Below are 22,567 nucleotides of genomic sequence, written 5' to 3'. Positions count from 1 at the left end.
CGTGGTGTATTCCGCAAATATGCCCGACTGTGAGGGCGGGCACAAGCCGGCGTGAGTAGGTTAAACGTTGAGTTTTATAAGGGCACCACGGGGTGACCAGCCCCTCCCCACCCAGCCCCACCCTCCCCACCCAGCCCCTCCCCACCCTCCCCTCCCCACCCCACCCAGCCCCTCCCCACCCAGTCCCTCCCCACCCTCCCACCCTCCCCTCCCAGCCCCACTCTCCCCTCCCCACCCAGCCCCTCCCTCCCCACCCTCCCCTTTCCACCCAGCCCCACCCCTCCCATTTTTGGATTGTTGAAACTTACGGTCAGGTTCACACCCCCCCCCCCGCGCATCTGTCCATGCAAGAGTGTAAATACGCGACACAAAAACATTCAATACGTCAACAGTGGTGGGCTCTGAATGGAATTGTCCTTTATGTAGAATGTGTGTACAATGTATATATTGTATACAGAAGGGGTGGTGTAGCGGTTAGCGCGCTGCGCTTCGAACCTGGCCACCCGAGTTCGATTCCCGCTTACGGCCAAAACCATTTACGGTTATCTGAACCAGTCCTGGGTCGACTCAGCCTCAAATGAGTGCCTGGTGCGGTGTGTAAACACCGCCACTGGGGGGATACAAAGACGGCCGGGCGTGGTGCTTGCCACTCACCCCTCGTGCGCCGTGTCGGCCTTCATAGGTGCTACTCACTAATAGCACTTGCCCCAGCAGTCTGTCTGGTTGTGTTTGTATATATGCACACACACACTCCCCGGGTTGCGGAAACCCAGACTTACGGAATTACGGACTTACGGAAATGCTCCAAAAATCACGTAAACAAATCAATAAGCGGAAATATTCGCGTTAGTTACGTAAGCGCGGTGAGGTTGCGGATTGAAATATAATTAATCTTGATTTTTTTGGTTGGAAATTTGGTCAGTTTCCGACATACGGAAATTCGGGTAACGGATCGTTCTCGGTTAAAAACATAATAATCGAACCCTTCCGTAACCCGGGGACTGCCTTTCCAAAGCTGCGTGAAGTGACGTAGGTCCGGGAGCCGCCCAGTGACCCCGCCTCAGTGAGAGGGCGACGAGGGAGGAGGCACCCGGGACCCCTCCTCCTCCTCTTCCCTCCTCCTCCTCTTCTCCCGTCCCTCCCCTCCCATGGCGGCTCGGCTCCCTCTGCCGTCTGCCGGGCCCCTCTGAACTATCCTCAACACACAACACAACACACAACAGCAGCAGCAGCTTCCCACCATCTCCCCTCCCCACCTCCATCAGTCGAGCTCGGGCCGCCGAGAAACGGTGTGGGGTAGGTGGGTGGGTGGTGGTGCTGGTGGTGGTGGTGCTCCTGGTGGAGGTGATTGGTGGTCAAGGCGGAGGAACAGCAAGAAGAAGAGGAAGAGGTGGTGGAGTAGAAGAATCCTCACAGCCGGCCCCTACTCGGGCTGGAAGGAGGTGGAAGTGGAGCGGTGCAGGAGGATTCCTGCCGAGGTGCGTGCTTGTGTGTGGGTGCCCGTCCCAATTCGTCTTATCTGCTTCTTCTTCCTGCGTGGCGACGCATGCGTTTTTGAGCGGTGTGTTTTTATTGTAATTCTCCTTGGAGATCTGTAGTCTATTTGTTTTGGTATCGTATCAATGTCGTGCTTCGGGAGCCGCTTGCAACCGGCCTAAAGCTTTGCCCATCTCGTCATGTGCGGAAGTGCTGGGGGGAAATGTTGTTTTGTATTGTTTTGGCCATCTCCGTTACGTTGTCATTTTTGCGTCTGTTTTGTATGAGTGTGTGTGTGTGTTATGAAACATTTTCACAGTAAGGTACTGTGCTCCAGTGAATGTTTTGGAAGGTGGTGAGCAATATGATAATGGTTTGATGATGGTAATTATACAGTCCTGTACAAGCGTTTATTATTTCCCCCGAAATGGCTGCATTGTAATGTAATGCCTGTGTGTTGCGAGACTATTTTCACGCTCTACTACATTGGGTTCTGTGAAAGTGTTGTGGAAGGCAGTGATGAAGACGACGATGATGATGGAATGATGCTGGAACTGTAATGCAATTACAACTTCGACCACAACGCGATTACACTGCCCACATTGAACGTGCGAAGTTACAGCAGTTGTCTTTAAATCATTCGTAACAAACTAAACACTTTTGTCAATCACCACTGTCTTAAAGAGGGGAAAAATATATCTAAGCGATGTTTCGGGCAATGGTCCCACATAGCGAAGATGTGATTTGATCTTGCTTTTTTCATGTCTGCACTTGTGCTGCTGTCATTGCAGTATCACCATTTCCCTCCCCTTATAAGAATGAATACACCAAGTACTGTACAGGGGTGTGTGAATAAGAATGAAAGTAAACACAAGCGGCTTATAAAGTCGTGAACCGTGCTTTGGAACAACACTTTAGTGATCCGATCTGGTTACTTTCCGTTATTAAATGTCATGAAGCACTTCTTTTTTTTGCTTGGGGTTATGTTCTATATCAGTTCACCTTACCACACCACGTGGAATGTTATTTAGCTTTTTCATTGCGTGGTTATGTTGAAGGTAGGGTATATTATTCTGCGCATGCCATTGCAGTATTGTACTTGCTACACTTGCTTGTTTGTACATGCGTCTTTAGTTTGTGGACAGTAGTTGCTTTCTCTCGACCTGATATTACTTGACAAATATTTGAGATGTACAGTAATGGCAGGTGTACAATAGTCAGAACCCTCTGCTACATGGACTTTAGTTGGCACTGCAGGTATTGGATTATCACAACTAAAATAATCAAATTGTTTACACAGAAAAAGAAACACGTGCAAAACCGTAAGTGCCGATGGGAACAAAAAAAGTTTTTTTTTCCCCAATGAGTGGGGAAGCTGGTCTGGTGATCAATTCCATATTGTTGATTCACATTTTAAACTTTCCGAACCAAGACCACTGCTGACTTCTACCAATAAAAGCCGACAACACTCCCCTAATGACTAATACGGTAACAGTTAAAGAGAGGGGTCAAGCATCTCGCTGCTAATGTGGACATTTGCAGATTCGCTGCTACTGCGGCCGTCTGGAACGCTCTTCCTTCCGATATTAGGATGCCACTGGAGCTATGTATGCACTTTAAAATGATCGAGATTGAAAGCGCATTTATGTAGAACAGATGTTTGTGTTTACGTACGGTGCGAAAGAAGTACAGCATACAGTACATACATTTGAATGTGAACATTCAATCTCTGTACATTTCAGGATTCCGAATTAATCCTTTTTTTGTACAGTGCTGTAAAATTAATGAGGTAGGATAGCAAAATGTTACAAGGCCATATTAGAGGCATGTCAAGTCATTGATGTTGCCGTCAGATTTTCATGACTAACAGCTTTGCCTGGATTTGTCTTTAGTCACCTTTGATCTTGGGATTTGGAGTTGACGCAAGGTGGAGATAAATTACGAATACAGTTCTATAATGCGCAGAATCAAATAATTACCCAATGCTCAACTTCGAATGATCATCAAAAAATGACAACCCATATCACGAAACCTCCATACGATGAAACCTACAGCTACAAAGATTGCATGTTTGCACATCATCTTAAATAAACACAGCGTTTGCAGTAGAAGACACGTGAGTTTTGTGCATGCCCTCGAGCAAATATGCTGTGGTCGTGTGAACAATCAAAACCTCCATAGTCAATGTACAGTGGCCATTTGTGCAAAAAAATTAGTACGGTTCTGTATATAACATCCCTCAATCGCCCGCTGTGTTCTGCCCGCGTCTGTGAACGATCCACAAATATTGCACGGCGATTACTCGGGTCGCGTTGGAGTTTTTCGTGACTTGTTATGACCCAGTGGCAAATTGGGAGCAGTGCAGTGCAACAAAAAACACACGGTAAGCTCCACCACCACCAATCCACTGCTCGATAAACGCCCCTCTCTCTCTCTGTAGCAGTGTCAAGTCTCGTGGGGGTTGGTTTTATAGTTAGACTCCTCTGCTTCGCCATGCTGCTCAAGTGCGGCTTTAGTGACCCCTGAAACGCTGGGTTCAGGTGTCACTCGCCACGAATGGTCGCCGTTGCCCGGAGTCGAACTCTGTTCATTGGGTTCATGGTCGAGCGGGCACCGACCAACTCCGCCACCGCTCCGCATCAATGGCAATAACAGCCACATAACTTTGGCACGTAATGTCTTGCAACGCAAGCTGACGATGGTTGTACTTTAGATAGAACTTTAGAATTCGCAGCGTTGCGTAATTGCATGCATTTTTGAGTTCCAAAGAGATTAGTTCCAGTATTTTTGGTTAAATAGTAACGCTGCACACAGAACTGGGGGGCATGCAATATTTCAGTTGAAGTAACTTCCAGGTTTGGTATAGTATTGGTACTGTAGTTTACAAACAACGATAATGGTGTTTACCTTGTGAGAGAGAAGAGAACGACGACGTCAATGTATGAAAAGTAATGAAGCCAAGCAGGCATTGTGCTTCATATTCGTTGGGATGTCATTTCGTTTTTGGAGGACGTTCGATTGCCGGCTGTGTAATTCACACTGTGCTGCAATTTATCAGGAGCTTGCTCAAGCGTAATTCAAGGTGGAACGTGTTAAAGTAAAGTACTGTATACACCATGCGTGCCAAATGCGCAATTGTTATGTGATGGCAGTTCTTGAAGTGCGCAAATTTGATGTTGGTGCTTTCACAAACAAACTGCTTGGAAGTTATGGAGTAGTTTGCCAAGGGCAATCTGGTTGTTTACACGTGTTTAGTGCCTTTATTTGATCGGATTACTATACAGTATACACATAAACACCAGCAATTGTATCATTGCGGTTGTAGTTTGAGGTTTATGAGAAGCATCGATATATTTTTTTTCTTCTCGAAATGCATATGCGGTCAGATGAGAAGTATTTCAATGGAGAGGAATGCAGTTCTCGTTTTAAATATTAACAATGCCATTATGTTCAATTACGCTGCTTGAAACATTTCCGTGCAGTCATGCCATGAGCTAAGTTGCCGTAAAATGTGGCCACTGACAACCAGCGCCTATTTTCTGGATGTGCAGACAGACACAGGGGACATTATTTGATCTTTACTGTAAATAGCTGCAGAAAAACATTTAAAGGCCAATGTGGTCACCACAAACACTGATGCCAGTGTCAAGGATTTGTGCATGGTGATGCGTGTTCAATCATTTAACTTTATTTGGCCCAGCGTATGAGTTGTAGCGTAGCGAAAGTTAGAACACGCACTGGTTGTACACTGATTGTCAACATTTTTGAGTTGATTGTCATTAAATATTGTGGTGCAGTTGTGTGGCGACAATAGAAGGGAGAATGTTGCAGCTGTGAAACTATGGCACAGTTTTGAAGTTCAGCACACACAAATCATGTAACGATGCATAATTAGCCTTAATTGTCATTAACTTTTAAAAACACAGACAAATGTATTATTATTACCGCATTATGTTATGCCAAGTTACAATAAATTATAATCAGATTTTTCAAATTGAATTTTTTCTGTTTACGCATACAATTCAAATTTTCTTTGTTTTACAGTAATGTAGATGGAAGTAAATGTGGAGTGATGGCACATTGGTTAGCACACTGCTCTGGACCCGGCAACATCAGTTTGATTCCCGATCAACCCAAACCGGTCCGAGCCCCCCCCCCCCCCCATTCTTCACCAATGCACACTGAACACTGTTAAGTCCTGTACAATATTATCAAACAGCCCCCTTGAATTATATGGCATGGGACTTCATCCATCAGCGGATTGACAGAGGGTTGTAAAATGTTATTATTGTAATGTCTATAATATCAGATCTTGTGATATTTCAATTTGTCAAGATATGAATGTGTAACTGAAATATAATCATAGTTACAGTAAATACTGTAATGCATTCTCCTCCACAGAGGTGATAGAATTGTTATTAAGATCAATAGAGGAAGCCATATGGCACATCTTTGACTATTTGGCATTATGGGTGCAGTCATTTATTATTTATGTCCGAAGTAACGCATTAGATGCTGAGGCTGTGTTCAAGGAAAGAGCCGAGGTGCTGGCTATGGGTACAAGGGTTGGTTGGCCCTTGGCACACATTTAAGCTTGACTGGCAGCACAATGAAAGCTCAATGTCCTTCATCATAAGGGATGTTAAGATGTTAAGTTCACTGAAAGACATGCCATGAAGAGGCAGATGAAATGTTTACCGTGTTGCCTCGACATTCACATTGTTGAGGACAATTTGTATCAATCTGTACGGTATTTCATGTGGACATTTTAAGGAACATTGATTGTGTTTCGCATTTACCCCTATATCACATATAAGTTAGCATGGTAGATTTATTTGTGTGCACATGGATGAAAATGTATCATGTTAAACACTTTCATTAAACGTCCTTCCCCTATAACTTCGATTAGCACGGTTGGTTATGTATTGTGCGAAATAAATTCAACATACATTCATTCATTACCAAAAACTTAATTTGTGAAATATCATTGCTTGGAATGTAATAATTTTCTAGTAGTTACACCTGAATAAGTCAAAGTTTGAAAGTTGAAATTGTGGTTGTGGGCATCACTTGGCATATTTGTAAAAAAATAGAGTTTTTGTACCTTATATAGGTTGAGATTTTTTCCATCTGTAGTACATGCATTGGTTTGGCTATTTCCATCCATTGCATAATGTGCACGACTGTACTTATCACATCGCATACGTATGTAAAATAGTTGTAATGTTGTATGCTGTTCTTTTAAAGCATCGCCACATATTTTCACGTCGTCACTGAATGTGGTTAAACGCGTTTATTGACAGGTTGCTTATAGGGCAACACACGTGTAAGTTTTATACTTCAGGGCACTGTTCAAGCCCCTCTATTATACTGTGTTTAAGCTCCTGGGAGAATGATAATAAATAAAAGTAGTTTCCATGAAGTTCAATCACTTTAAATGCTATAGCTCAGTGGTGATGGCTCAATTATAAATGATTTTGTGGAGTTACACAATTTGTCTTCACTTAATTGAGCAAGGAACAATTTCCTAATTAAACATTTGGACTGGACTATAATCAAATACAATACAGTAAAGAGAAGGCATGAGTAGTTGGCACAGTGTTGATCACAGTTAGAAAAAAATGGGTTAAATAAAGAGTGCATTGATTCAGTAGTAGACGTTTTGTAATACGTTTATCTGAGCTTTACCTGGCTTAGTGCTGCCTTGGGGAGCTCTGGAAGTAAAATGAGGATCAGTGCTTTTCTTAATTCTGCCTACTGTAGTCAGCACATCAGTAATGACCAAAATACCAACAGCATTTTTACAAACTTCCTCCAAGCAAACTACCAATGTATTTTACGTATAATACTTTACAATTAAAATAAAAAGTAATAGCCTTACATAATATTCCAGTATACCAATACAGTACTTTCCAATGGCATAGATTGTCGAAATAAAAGGACCTCCCTTTTAGCAGAATAAAATTTGCACTTAGATGCCATCAATCCTAATTGTAAATTAATAAAAGTGTTTTAAGCAACTTGACATAACCCACTTTATTTAAGGATATTCTTATGAAATACTCTATTTTATAACAATGCATTTTTATCTGTAAAAGCTCACGAAGGTTTATGACAATTTTTTTAGGAGAGCCATGCAGTGGAAAGTTTGGTCAATTGCATAAATACGCGTTGGGAATGTGAAGAGGAAACTAGAGTGCTCTGAATAAACCCAAAGCCATGCAAGGGGATTGCAATCAAAAGCATTACACAGATAGATTAACAGATTGCATTGTTCTACTACCATCTTCTGGTCACCTTCCAGCAGAAGCCTACAGCACCTGGCATTCTTAGACACTCTCCCATCCAAGTACTGTATTAGCCAGACAAGCCTGCAAAGCATCGCAAGATCTTACGAGATTTGGTGCATTCAGGGTGAGTTGGTTGTGCATTGTAAAATGGAGTGGAACCATTATACAGTGCTGCACTTGAACTTAACTTTAACTTGGCATGATACATGAAACCTTTGCGAAGTCAGCTATGTTTGTTCCTTAAGGGAGTTTAGAGAGACATGTTTGGTCATTGCACCCAGCACTTTTACTAACATAAACTTGCAAAGGCTATATAAATATCTGGATCTAAACCTGAAGTTGAAATGTTGATATGGCAACACTGTTGTTAAAGGCCTTGGCAACTGGCTTGCATGTTGAGGGCAAATAATCTAGGCTTTTGGTCTGCTTTAACCACAGCCGCCCCTGTATAACAACAGTGGTATGCCATTAGTAGTAATGACAAAGTATTGTGGGTGTCTTGTTATAGAACAGGATGTTCCTTGCACGCAACACTCCTACAGTAATGGGTATATGGATTACATACATTCGTTATCTTTATAGAAACTGACAATGCTCTAATTGTTTTTAATTGCAAAATCTACTTGAAGGCATAGTTCATATAGGCGACAGGCATTTGTTGGGACCTCCGTATAACATACATTACACAACTCTGTCCCTTCTGACCTATTCGCTATGATTAACAAGAGCTCCAAGTTATTTGCATAGCAATTTGTGCGACTACGTGAGGTTATTGTTAGAGGCACGTGAAAGTTGGCCATCCTATGTTTTATTTGCTTAAACAACCAAAATACAGTATATTACTGCATATTTAGCTATCACAAGTGTGTATTGCACACTTGCATTTTAAATAATGTAACTTTGTATTTTACATATTGTTACCAAAATTGTTCATTTATGCATTTGTAGTAATTATATTATACATTATTTTTTGTCTTACACATTGCAGTATTTAAACTTATCTAAGGTGAATAGTTTTTCACAATCAGTTATCAGAAAGGAAACAGTGGCAGCTGTTTTTAATGCCTTAATTAATGTAAATGCTATTTAGATTAAGTAGTGTACTGTAAATAGATATAGTACCATTTTAAGCCTGCAGCCTTGATAAGAGGAAGAGTATGCCCTTTACGCCACCAGTTGCAGAAAATAGATAAGCCCTTGAAAAAGGGTCTTGTGCTATCTGCTCTTGCTCTTGAGTATCTTGTAATCGCGTGAAAGTGAGATTAAGTTGATCAGTTTAGCATATTGTTAACTACAGTCCTGAAAGTGTGTGAAGCGTCAAAGTACTCGACTGTAAAAGGTGCTTCATCCACAGTTACAGTTCTGTGTTTTCTGCATGTAAGGTGGATGCACACAGTGCCATAGTATGTAGAAAAAATAACAGTGAAGTTTAAACAAAAATTATTGCATACTACACGTAACGAGGACGAAGAGTGAAATGCATTTTTTTTTTTTACAAAATTCAATATATTTTAAGTTCCCACTTAAAAAATGTGTTTAAATCTAACAACTGATCGGATGTGCTCTTGGTAATTAGTCACAAATACAACCTTTGAATGAAGACGTGTACTCTGGAGTGATAAGTACTCTCTGCCATTAATTAAACTGAGCTAATGAGGAAGGCTGTGCGGGATATAAATGATCTGGAGCAGTGTTTTTCAACGCAGTACGCTGCTCATGTGTTAGTTGTTAGGCTGCTGGCTCCACAGTGATCCATTGTGTCTGTCTTGGCTTCTGGCTGCCTTCCCGCTGGGCCCACGCCCGGATGGCCGGCCCTCTGACGGGAAATAGAGCATGACCTGCAACCTTGGGGCAGGATGCGGTTAGGCCCCCTGACCTCACAAGAAGATACGGCCTGAAAAGTTTCACTTGCTGCGCTCCACAAGTTTGACCTTTGCAGCAAAGGTATCATGATACAGTGAATGTTAAGTGGCCTCAGCGAGGAATATGTCAAAATGACTTGTATGTACTTTATTTTGTCCTCTTATGTGCAGATTAATGTCGTGTGTCCACCCAGTCTTCATCTATTATTCGATAATTATACTTAGCGCTTGGATCTGCGTGGTTGATTGTTGAGGTTACTGAAAGATAAGGTGTATGCCAGAAAAACCTGAAAATCCTGAGTGATCTTCATAAGCACACAAGAGAAGCATTTGAAACGGTCACACCCAAGATGTTGGAAAATACCTGGAACTCACTGATATCTCATTTCGTGGCAGACACGTGAATCTTTCGAGGGACGACACTCATGCGATTAAAATGTTTATGCTGACAAGTCTATGTTTATATTTTTCATTAACCTAGCTCTAACTGCTGCCTATAATTATTTAATAAGGGATTATACCTTTATGGACACCCTGTATAGATAATGTAAATTACAGTAAATGATCATGTGTGTTAAAAGACTACGAGTTGCTAAGATAACTGGACTCTGCAATACTTTTACCCTTATTGTGTTTTACAGGTTTATCATGGAGCATTTTTTGTTCATGACGATGCTGGGATACATAGTCATCTCAAGGTTACACGTTCAGGCTGAGCCCAACACAACCGATAGTGAGTAACACCCGCTCAAATAAGTGGCAAAACTAAAAATGTAAAAATAGTTTTGTCCAGATATGTATTGAAAACAGGGATGGCCAACCTATAAGAGACCAAGTGCTGCAGAGTACCCATGACTTCTGCAAAGAGCCAAGTGTATATGTAATATTATATCGTACAACTTATACAACTTTAATTGCTTATTCTTTGCTACTGTGATAATATGTTCTACGTTATGCCTCTTCGATAGAGCCGCATGTGGTGGATTAAAAAGTCGCCGCATGTGGCTCGGGAGATGCCAGTTGGCCACCGCCTGACATGAAGTGTAAATGCATTTTTTATGTTCTCATTAAAGCCATGTTTTTCAGCTGTATATTTTATGTTGCATGCATGTCAGACTTGCTATAGTTGCAATGCAAAATGTGAAATTGCAATGAAGTCTGCCTTTATTATGTTTTTGATAATGAGAAGCCAATGTCGTATGTGCCCTAACCATCCATTTACCTTCATTTCATGAATAACATCATGTTGCTCAAATTACTACTGACATATATCCCCTTTCCCAAAAACCATCCCACCCACCAATCCATCCACCCACCAATCCATCCACCCACCAATCCATCCACCCACCAATCCATCCACCCACCAATATTTCACTCTCACAGCGGTAATGGTCCATTCCGTTGCCACCCAAATATCTCGACTGACCTCTACTGCGAGTGTGGTCGAAACACACACAACTCGCCACAACGTTATCTCCGACAGCACGTCGGCCACGCAGCCTCTCACCACTGCTCCTGGTCCCGACAGTAACTGTAAGCAATCAGTTAATTTGTAATGCAATGACTGAGCCAAGAGGGTTAATTGAAACTTTTAGATAAGTTGTATTTCATTTGAAGAATGACCGTTTTGTTCAGTATTCCTTACAAACCCTACCTTTCAAAAAAGAGTACACTGAAAATGGATTAATATGCATTGTTTGATGTTTAGTATAGGAGTTTATTTAAATTATTGTTTTTTAAATTCTAAATTTAAGTCTCTGAAGGTTTTCTTCATATGATGGTATTCATAATAAGGGCTTGATTTTCAGTGATTTGGTATTTTTCCATTGACTAACATTAATATTGACGCAATACAATACTCAAGGTCCTAGTCAATGATATTGTGAAAAGTAACGATTGTTTTTTTTGCATCCCTGGTTGACCAGCCTTAAACAGCGGGTAGTATTAATTACCTTCACAGCTTTAACGATCACATTTTATTGATGAATATAAATATTACTCATGTTCTCATTTCAGTATTTGTATTTTATTTGTCAGCAATAACAGCGGCACATATTTCAACTACACGGTCTCCCTTGACATCCTTGGCACCTGGAGCACATTTGACTGGTGGGGCGACACAATTAACCACAACAGGAGCAAAGGCATCTACGCTAATACCAACCAATGGGTCGTCAGTAGATAACTCATCAGTGCCGACAGCAGCAAGTGGCATGACCACTGCTGTGCCAAGCAAGACACCTGGTGCGACAAACCCAACCACACCTGTAGTGACTTCCAAGGTACACACAACAAGGACAGCAACAGACAACAGGACAGATGCAATCAATGTAACAACCTCTTCGCCTCGGCACTACTTTAATATAGTCACGAAGAAAGACTACCTGTCACAAACAACACCTGCAGGTGCGTGGCATTTCCATTGTTTTTTCAGACCTTTCAGTGATTTATTTTTTAGTGAGAGCACATCTTTAGTTTTTGGTACCAGCGTGTAATTTGTTACTAAAATGTTTTTTCTTGTTCAACAGATACGACTACAACGTCAACACCAATATCACCATCTTCTGATAGTAGAGGTAAAGCATACTTGAAGCGGCTGTTATTATAACATAGCCTGTTGCAAGTGCTGGTTATTTAATTGTACTGATTATGTCTTGTGTTTGTTGTCTGTCTTTTCCACAAAGATTCAATCATCATGGCAGCCTGTGTAGCTCTGGCCTGCATTCTGGTAATTGGAGTATTCATCATTGTCCTCTACATGTTGAGGCAAGGAGACCATTTTACTATCATGCTGAGCCGTTAATATATACAGAACATACTTAAAGAGAGCTTTTCTGTAACAAAGATAAACAAAAGTAATACATGAACTAACTAATCTATATTTAATGTTTAGCAATGAAAACTGTTCTGTTTCATGCTGTATTTTTACATTCTTATACCGTTCTCCTTGTATTTCCTCTGAAGATTTCGTAAGTACAAACACAATGGAACCAACTCACTTCGGCTGGCCAATGGCAGAGGAGAGGATGCAGGTCTGAATTTTAGCATATTTTATATTGTGTGATGTTACTTTGAATACAATATAGTCTCACAACAGCCTACAACACCTGTTTAATCCATTGTGGGCGTTCATCTAAGGACAATCCAGGCTCAAAACCTGCTTAGCTTAAGATTTGACAGTTTCGCGCATTCCGGGTGATTTCGTCAGATGCTGCATTGTGTGCTGCGGAGGGCTCTGCAGTACAATCCATTGTTGTACTGTACTTGTATGCTGCCACATATGCTTTCCACCTTCATTGGCCGACATTGACCATTGTGAAGTATTGGCAAATAACCTCCACAACTTGAGGCCCTCATCCAGCAGTGGATAGACTGAATGGCTGCACATGTGTATGATACTTTGTATATGTAGCCAGTTTTACTCTTGTTTGCTTTTTGGAAGATTTATTTTCATGTTGGTGTTACTGATGACTCAATGCTGTGGAAAGTAAAAAAATGACATACATTTCAGATACTGAATAATGAAAATCTGATATTTTACATATTAAGTCATTGTGAAGCTCGGCTGCTGGATTTAATCGTTTTTTAGAATATAAAGTATGATATTAACTTTGCACCGCATTAAGACTGCGTGTGCCCGTTTGTTGTATTGAGTTTTATCCTTTTCGCGTTGGTATCTTTGGGAATCTTGTGGCTGACTTCCCTATATTGTTTCGGCCTAGGTCGTATGTGCTGGGCTCTCATTTGAAGTGTAATGGATGGTGCTGTTCACTACTGCTGTGCATGTGCCTGTTTTCAGAGATGCAAAGTATGCCATTGCTGGCGCGTAGCCCAAGCACCAACCGCAAGTATCCACCGCTTGCAGTGGATCGTTTGGAAGAAGAATTTAATCGCCGAAGCGCAGATGACAATAAACTCTTCAGAGAAGAGTTCAATGTAAGTGTATGGTAACTGTATCTTATCGTGGTAAATTTCGATGGAGGAGGCTGTGCAACAAATGGCAACTGGGCAATTAGAACAACTCCAAGGCATATTCTATGGTCTTTCGGTAAAGTCACGTAGATAGAAAAAATAACAATAAAATAATATAAAAATGAAAATAAAGTAAATAGGAAAATCATAAAAATATCACGACGTTTCGATCGCAACACAAGCGGTCGTCATCAGTAATGGATGGTGCTGTTCACTCCAAGGCACTCTTGTGTAGAATAACTGATACATGGCAGGGATTAATTACAGCTGGGACTATACTCAGAAAAAAATGTTGCACCCTGTACAGCACAACAACAGTCATAGCGAGAAGTATCAAGGATACTAGTCGCATGCCTATTCCAGTCTACGAGCGACCCCGAAAATATGCATTGAGAAATTAAGCTGCTGACACACAGGGTGTGTATTTCATTTGTTTAAGAATATGTGATTTTTGTGAAATAGAGAACACAAATACACGTGTCCAGATTTGTAAATAAAAAAAACAAGTTCGTAGTGTAGCCGACTTTTTTGAAGACTTTTTGTATAGTTGGAGAAAAAAAAAACATTGTCCCAAGTCCTTTTGTTGGAATGTTCGATTTTTTTGGTGAAACAAAATCTATGTAAGTGTAGGGGTGTTAGAGAGAGAGCCGTTATGCATGGCAGCTTATGGGAAACAAACACAGTGGGCGGGGCTACGTGAGTGCACGGGGGGGGGGGTGCTCTCAACAACGTGCGCACCAGGCAGCCCGGGGCCCCACCCCTCAGCGGGGGTTGAGTATAAAGGGGGATGTGTCAGAGGGCTCGGGGCAGAATGTTAAAGCTAAACCAGTGAAGACCGAAGATCGTCTAGCTAGAGCCCTGGACTCCCCTGGGACGCCGCCCTTGTCAGGGCCGCGCAGGACTGAGCCAGCGGCGTGGTCCCGAGAACCAGAGCTAGTGCTCTGGGACTCCGGGTACCGTAGCCCGACTTACCAGTGTCGGGCCAGACAGCCTCCCCTAGCCCGTTAGTGGAGGACTAGGAGGTAGGTCAGAGATAGCTAGCAGTGTATTCCCAGCTAGCCGGGTGAGGGGGCCGATACCCCCTCCAGTGTTGTATGTCCGCGGTTGTGACAACTGTTGCGGAATAAATACGTGTGCCTCAACCCCGGCGTCCAAGAGTCCTCAACGGTATTACATAAGTATTATTGGTAGTTAACATACTTTATATTTTTGCAAAGAAATATTAGTGTTATTGACAAAAGTGAAGGCATAAATTAGCACAGGTTTGGAAGAAGTGTACAAAGTGAAATTCATCTTAATTGTGACTGGTCATATCTACTTTGTTAGTTGGTCTGTGATTCAACCCATTTTCAGCCAGTCAACTTTTATATCACCTTCAAAGTTATAGATAATAAGATAAAAATGTGAAAGGAGATGTGAATGATACATTCGTCCTTTTAGTTGTAGAGCCTGTGGATAATAGTAATGTTTTGGACATTTAGGTGCAAAATTCATCCTGTTTTCTGTGATTATTTAGAAATACTAGACATGATGATGACAACAGTGATGATGAATGATGATGACAACAACAATCGTAGTCCCTGCCTGCATCATAAATCAGTGCCGTCACGGCCGATGATGGATAATAATGGTGATGGCAACAATAACTATAATAATCGTTGATCGATCAGGCCACCACCTGTCGCAAATCACTGACACCAAGATGGGTTAGTGGGATGGAATGGATCAGCACCCTGAGAGGTTTGCAAGCATGTTGAGGCTCACTTTTATTCAATAAAATGGATGTATACATTGCACATCACACAGATATATTGTACAAGTACATGAGCATGTAGTGTGGAAGAGTAGGCCAAAATACACTCTAGTTCAAGCCCTTCCACCACCAGCAGTGACATGAGCAACTATTTGTAGAGTTCCACATTTACCTTTGCATGCACACAAGTACTTAATTTACAATGTTTTTTAATATCATCTGTGCTATGTTTTTTTCCATCCAGTCTCTCCCAAGCTGTCCAATTCAGGCAACCTGTGAAGCTGCCTCAAAAGAAGAGAACAAAGAAAAGAATCGATATGTAAATATCCTGCCATGTAAGTACAAAATATTATTTTACAAAAATTAATTTTTGTAATACTACGATAATTTTTGTGTACCAAATATACACACATTTCGTGGATGTTACTATAAACAGGGACTTTCTATTTTTTACATCAATTGTCAGTGATGTTCGCCATGGCCCGTAATCAAATTCAGGGGACTGGGTGCATTGTATATTGCTCCACCAGTGGTAATCTATACTGCTTGGATAATTTCGTTTATTTACAACAACAACAAATTGTTCAATGGTCTGGTGGCTATTTTCTAAAAATACAGACACATGATCATGCTCTTATATCTGGTATTGATCCTATGTACATTCTTCCATTGTGGTTAATGATACAAATGTATTCCACAATTCATATAGTGTTTGAATGTAAAATATACCACACAATTCAGATAATATTTGAATGTAAAATGCTGTGCTCATATCCATGCTCTTATAGGTTTTCCCAAGACGTTATAAGTGCAAACATGTTGAATTTATGCCTGAAATGCATTGGCCACTATACCTGTCTGTGGGCACTGTATAATTCAACCATTAGTAATTCCATTAAAATGAGATTCCCATGTTGTATTTATGTTATCTCATTCAAATTCCCAGGTATTTTTTTCTGTAAGGAAATTCACTCCTATCAGGCACCATGACAACGTTAGATAGCACAGCCAATAGGAGGTGGCTTGTCTTTGCAGGCATTCTGCATATGCCAAAACTCTGTTATTCCAGCTTGTTCCACTTTTTATTGTTTTAACAACTTGTTTAATTTTTCCAGATGATAACTTCAGAGTCCACCTGACATCATTGGAGGGTGTTCCAGACTCTGATTACATCAATGCTTCATATGTTAATGTAAGAGTAATATTAACTTTTTAACGTGCACTTTTTACATAAAATGCTAAAAAAGGCTTTGTAGTTAAATACTAAAAATAAGTTGAGCAAATATTACTATGTACTGTAGATTTGTAAAATGTTATACATGTGACCTTACTACCAAATGTAAAGTAATTGCTCACATTTAATGATTAGAGTTGCTTTTATTTTTGTCATAATGCGTACATCTATAGCTCTTTCTGTTGCTGTATGATTGCCTTCCCATGCCGAGCAGGTCGTGGGTGGGTTTTTTGACTATACTTCACACGGGTTTGTGCAAGGTGGTGAAGGTGGGAGTATAGACATTTGAGTATAGCACGATAGATACAAAATTAGATTTTTTAACTGCCCTCTGCTGAAAATGTAGAATCAGTACCTGTTTTATGCATGGTGGATGCCTATCCAACCACTATCCTGGCACAATCCAGCTTAACTTCCATGATCTGATGAGATCAGGTGCATTCTGGGTAGTTTTAGTCATTGGCTTTTCCATCAAATATTTTACAATTATGCAAGGATGAATTACGTTTTACACTAAATACAGACAACTATCTACACTTTATTTTCTAACAAGTTGGAAACCTAGTAACTATAAATGTGATAATACATAGATTTTAGTCTCAAGTGCTAAGCTAACCACATTTGGGTCCTATTTCCCTTATCAGCTCTCTGGTTAAACACTTTTACTGACGTGTTGGTGCAACGCACACATGCAAAACGCCTACCCTAATCTCATATACAACAGATGCATGCCAGCGGGAAGGCACTGGCCTATCGTCCAAACATGCCCATGTCATATTTTCTCATCTCGGCCAGGAGCATTCGATGGTGTATGAATTATGGCATATGAGATTAATCTATTTCTGCATCATGCGAAAAAGTCTGCACTGTTACTTTGGGTATGGCAAGAACTTACGAATGCTGTATGTGTACACATTTTGTACACGTGGCTGTTCCCATAGCATGAGTAGGTAATTGTGTTTATGGGATAATAAGTTGGCACTGCCAAGCTGATCATGCTACGTCTTGGGGAATATAACAGTCATTTAAAACATCGGTTTAATAATGCATTTCGAGTGTATGTACTTTAGTTTTCACGTACGAAACTTACTTTTGTTTTATTCTCTTACATTTACTGTGCCGAACATAATTGTTACATTTTGAGAAATGCTGACAATACAATTTACTTAAGTAAGCTTTCCTGCCTTTTATAGCTGTTTCCTGAGCTAAGGCTGGTTGCCCACATTATGATTCATACTTCATATAAAAAAACTAATCAAAACACAAATGAACCAAAAGTTAACTAAAAAATCAGACATGGTTGTTGGTTTTATTTTTTATGGATATCTTTCATTTATTCAATTATAGGGATATCAAGACAAGAACAAATTTATTGCAGCTCAGGGTAAGTGAAACTAACATATCAGTAATAATCCTAATTACTGTTTGCTAATATATAAGTTATGTTCTTAATGTGTGCAGTCTTGAATAATTTTCCTGTTTATTTGTTGCTGGTTATATTTATATATCGATATCATGAGAATACCTGTTTAATTTGACACTGAATATTTTGGTATAATAAAAACAAACTTTGGCTCACACTTTTGTATGCTTGGTTGTTTAAAGATAATGGATATTGCATCTGTGAGTCGGGATAATAACCAATTAGGGGTGTAACGATGCAAAGATATATTTATTAATGTGTTGACTCGTGTGTGTTAGAATAAGTCTCTTTTTGGTTTTCTATTTTTATGTGCACTAGCTTCCCCATGACTTCTGTAGTCACTTGAGACCATCTCATTCATTAAATGTTAAATGTATCTATCTTCTTGGTTCTTTCGGTAAAGTCACGTAGAAGGGAAATAATAAAATAATAAAAATAAAACATGCTATTATTTTATTATTTCCCTTCTACGTGACTTTACCGAAAGAACCAAGAAGATGAATCCCTGCAGTCACGAAAGCTTTAAATCGAAATGTATCTATCCTCAAGGTGAATCACGACCCTGAATCACAATAATTTATTACATTGCAAGGGGGTGAATAATTAAACCCCTGCAAATCGTTCACAAATACTGTTAAAGGCTAACTACAATATACTTTTCTTGAGAAAGCATACATATTAATAACCGTTAAAATTCTATTTTCATTGCTTTACAATAGTGTTGTAATCATCATTCATTGATAATGGCAATCTGTTAGTAGAAATATATATATCTTTAAATCCTTTGCATTATCCTTGGTAATATAATCTATATATGTCACTCTGCTTATTGACCCTTGACCTCTGTGCTCATCGTTAAAGGCCCAAAAGAGGAGACCCTAACTGACTACTGGCGGATGATCTGGGAACTGAACACTGCCACTATCGTCATGGTGACCAACCTGAAGGAAAGGAAGGAGGTAATTTGCAAGGAAATTCACTCGCCATCTTACAGGGAGGAAAATCAAATGCCATTTCCTCCCTACTTTTTTTTTTAAAGCGTGACTCACTTTGAGGCCAATTTGTGATTTAATTAGTGTACACATGATCTTCACCGCTGAATAAAAGTTTCAAGCAACTGCAAAGTGTTTGACACAGCTGAGTAATTTTCACATGTTTATTTTTTCAGTGTGATTTTATTATTTATTGCAAAGTAGTCAAGCATGGCTAAGATGCTTGGCTGAAAATAACTAAAAGAGCAGCACGACTAAATTATTTTAATAGTTCAAAAGCAGCTCCCCAAGCGAGGTCTGGGGCTGAATAGCCTGTTGACCGGCAAGTTCACCCAGTCATGCTTCACAGTGCATTTAATTGAATGTGCAGCTGTTGAACTCGAATGAAAGCCACACACCCATAGCTTTTAATTTTGAGGTTTGTCCACTTGGCAACTGAAAAGTTGTCATCTTGCTTATTTTCCCAATCTGCTTCATACCTGCATACGTTTGTGAATGTGCACATGTCTATGTACAACCCTCTTGCGTAAATTAATTGCTGGATGATGAATCTTCCCATGCCGCATAGATCATGAGTGTTATTTGCCGATACTTAACCACACCTGTCAGTGAGAGTTGGTGAAGGTGAGGAGCATAGCTCTTTGAGCCTAGAAGTATCATACAACAATTGACTTGGCAGCACTTCGCTCCACTGCCCATAACCACACAGCCTATAACATCATCCAATCACTCTCCAGGCTTAACTCCACTTCGCTTCTGATGTTTTATGAGATCGGGTAAATTCTGGGTAAGTTCGTTATAGACACGTTTGTGAATACTGACCAGAAAATGTGACTTTTTCATATCAACGTTTACTACAACTTACGACTATGTGCTGCTTTGGCGTATTGCTCAGTGTTTCAGTTAATTATGATGTTTGAAACACCTCTCGGAGTTTCACAGTGAAGGGCATGTATTTTAAGCAGGATCATTTGCCTTACCGTGCCATGGAAATACATGATTGTTGTGACTGATTCATCAAACGGCAAAGAAGAGTTTATTCTGCTAAGGACCACCAGTGATGGTTACAAAAGAGAGCTTTAATGTCAGCGTTTTAATACCGTGCAAGACAATACATTATTAATATTCATGTGAATACAACACTTTTTTTTACACACTGTCCATGTCAGCTGCCTTGGAATTCTGCTTACTGTATGGAAAGTGAATATAGTTGTTGGACAAGACAATGCAGAGTGTCCGTAACCTCAGCATCCTTACCCCCCAAGCATGTTGCCCTCTGCAAGACCTACCTTTCCTTGAATTGTTGGGGGCCACCTGACAAGGCCACACTTGGCAGATTAGATTTGCCCATTGCCAGCAGGAGTGGCAGGTTGTCCTTGCATCATTGACTGTCTTTATCCTCGTAGAACTCGGTGTATAGTTCAAAGGTTAATGTATTTGTATTTACGAACACAAGTCCCTGCAGAGTCTGCATTGCTCCTCAGAGAGAATTTCCATCAGATTCAAAGTTTGTTAACACCCATCATTCTTTTGTTCCCCCCCACCCCTTCACCACCCCAACAAAAACACATTCAGGAAGTCTAAGCCTTTTGGAAGGTGGGGTGCAATATGACTATTTTTAATTTTGAAAACTTTGATAGGTGGCACATCCTGCCATTGTCGGCAATAGCCTCACGTAAAATAAGGCTATACTAGAAATAAAAATGAACATTCACAGTGGATGTTGAAATTGCGCCTTATTTACTTGAAATCTCCAGAGAGATAATTAGGAATAATGACAGATCGTGGTTTAAATTAGACTTGATAGAATGTACCACATAAGACGCATTATATTAATGAATTCATGATTATGAAATGTGCCGGAGAGTGTTTTGTTCACATATTAAAGTCAGCCTGCGATATGTGCTTTTATTACTCTTATGATTTGAACAGAATTCGTCCTCTAGTTTGATGTCTCTATCTCTATGACGCATTTTGGTTCCATCATGCTCTCATGGCTACTATTTGCGTTGTACCAGCAATTAACCAACCGCATGTGGTACATTCTATATGACTGTACTACCATGCTCCCATAGCTTGTCATGAAATCTTCAATCACCTTTGCGTAGTCTTCTCTTAATTTTATCATCCTATTTTATTTTTCTTGGGTTTCCAGCGTTTTTGTACTGTCCCTTATTTGGCATTTTCATCCATTTATAATATTTCTCATTTTATTCAATGTACATTTGTTGTTTCACATGACTGGGTTTCTTTCTTTTTTTACTTTGTCCCCCCCCCCCCAATTTCAGTCCAACACACATTAGCGCTAGTTAATTCATTATTTAACTGATCAATGGGTAATTTAGAGGCCTACCAACCATTTGAGCAAGTTGGATTGAGAAAAGGTTTTTGTTTACCATTCACCACGTACATTCTATCAATCAAATAAATAAAGGCAAGTGTAATCAAATTCCATTCTACCTGGCTTTTGAAGACTAAGAAAGGGCATTTCTTTTTCAATGTAAACGGATGCAGTCCTACAGGCTCCCACATGGAGACCATAATGAAAATATATAGAAATCATCAAATCCATTTATAAAGATAGAACAGCTGCATTGATGTTGAATAAAGAATGTAATAAAATTCAAATCAGAAGAGAAGCCATGCAAGGACATGAACTCCCACCATGGCTATTCACAATGACATAAGATATATTCTGAAAATGGTATTGGAGAAATATAGGCATACACATGAATGGAGAGAGCATTAACCATCTTTGATTTATTGGTGACATAATCATTGTAACAAGCAATGAAAAATAATTACACAAAATGATGAAAATACATAACAAAGAAGGCTGTAATTTTGATGATTTTGTTTGCTCATAAATAGGAGCAAAACAAAAATCACATACAAATTCGCTGAAAAAAACATCATTGTCAGAGGGAAACAACTGGATAACACAATTAGAGTATTTATATATTTGAAAAATATCGAAGTTGAACCGAGATAAAAAAAACTATTACACACAGCAAGTTTGGAATGCTTTTTATTAAACTGATTTTGTTAAAGAAAAGCAACATCGATGTGAGTAAATATTTATTTTCAATCGGCCGACAATGTTGTGGATCATAAACATCGTCACTGACAAATGGAACAATAGTTGAGGGACGAAACTGGTGATGGAGAGGCGGTCAAAGGAATGAATGCCCCCGAGGGGGCGACCACTGCGGAGATTGAGCAATGAGATTTTGGCACGTGCAAGAGTGAGATGGATTACGACATCACGAGACTATAACAGATTGTGACAACGTGCGGAGAGGGCTTCATCTAGCAGTGGATAGGTCATGGCTGTTGATGATGAGATGATGATGAAATATCAGTGACTAATAGGCTGGTTCATGTTTTTTTTCCCAGCGTTACATATATAAGGAAAACAACAAAGATACTCGATAATTGGTTGAAACTTCCACATAATCTCATATCTTTAAACTCAACTTTTAAAAATGATATTACTTTCGCAAACAATGAAACATTTAAAAGAAACCCAATTGAACATATAAGTGGAAAACTAAATGGCATAGGG

The 22,567-nt window shown here is 40.0% G+C and overlaps 1 protein-coding gene across 4 annotated transcripts in view; it reads left to right on the top strand.

Moving 5' to 3' along the window:
• Positions 1-1,068: 1,068 nt before the first annotated feature.
• PTPRA (protein tyrosine phosphatase receptor type A) overlaps positions 1,069-22,567 on the top strand; it is a 43,220-nt gene continuing 21,721 nt past the window's right edge. For 2 of the 4 annotated variants that reach the window (XR_013637263.1, XM_078861453.1), the window contains exons 1-12: positions 1,069-1,478; positions 10,270-10,361; positions 11,012-11,161; positions 11,645-12,034; positions 12,157-12,204; positions 12,313-12,394; positions 12,593-12,660; positions 13,428-13,564; positions 15,598-15,688; positions 16,469-16,545; positions 17,935-17,971; positions 18,872-18,969. Coding sequence is in view for 3 of the 4 variants with exons in the window: in XM_078861453.1 (XP_078717579.1) it covers positions 10,277-10,361; positions 11,012-11,161; positions 11,645-12,034; positions 12,157-12,204; positions 12,313-12,394; positions 12,593-12,660; positions 13,428-13,564; positions 15,598-15,688; positions 16,469-16,545; positions 17,935-17,971; positions 18,872-18,969 (1,263 nt within the window). In the remaining variant the exon portion in view is untranslated. The remainder of the gene's footprint in view (positions 1,479-10,269; positions 10,362-11,011; positions 11,162-11,644; positions 12,035-12,156; positions 12,205-12,312; positions 12,395-12,592; positions 12,661-13,427; positions 13,565-15,597; positions 15,689-16,468; positions 16,546-17,934; positions 17,972-18,871; positions 18,970-22,567) is intronic. The other 2 variants (XM_078861454.1, XM_078861456.1) reach the window with 2 other exon arrangements.

This window comes from Lampetra fluviatilis, chromosome 12 (genome assembly GCF_964198595.1).
Source record: "Lampetra fluviatilis chromosome 12, kcLamFluv1.1, whole genome shotgun sequence".
Taxonomy (NCBI): Eukaryota; Metazoa; Chordata; class Hyperoartia; order Petromyzontiformes; family Petromyzontidae; genus Lampetra; species Lampetra fluviatilis.
This window is presented reverse-complemented; position numbering and strand designations above follow the sequence as displayed.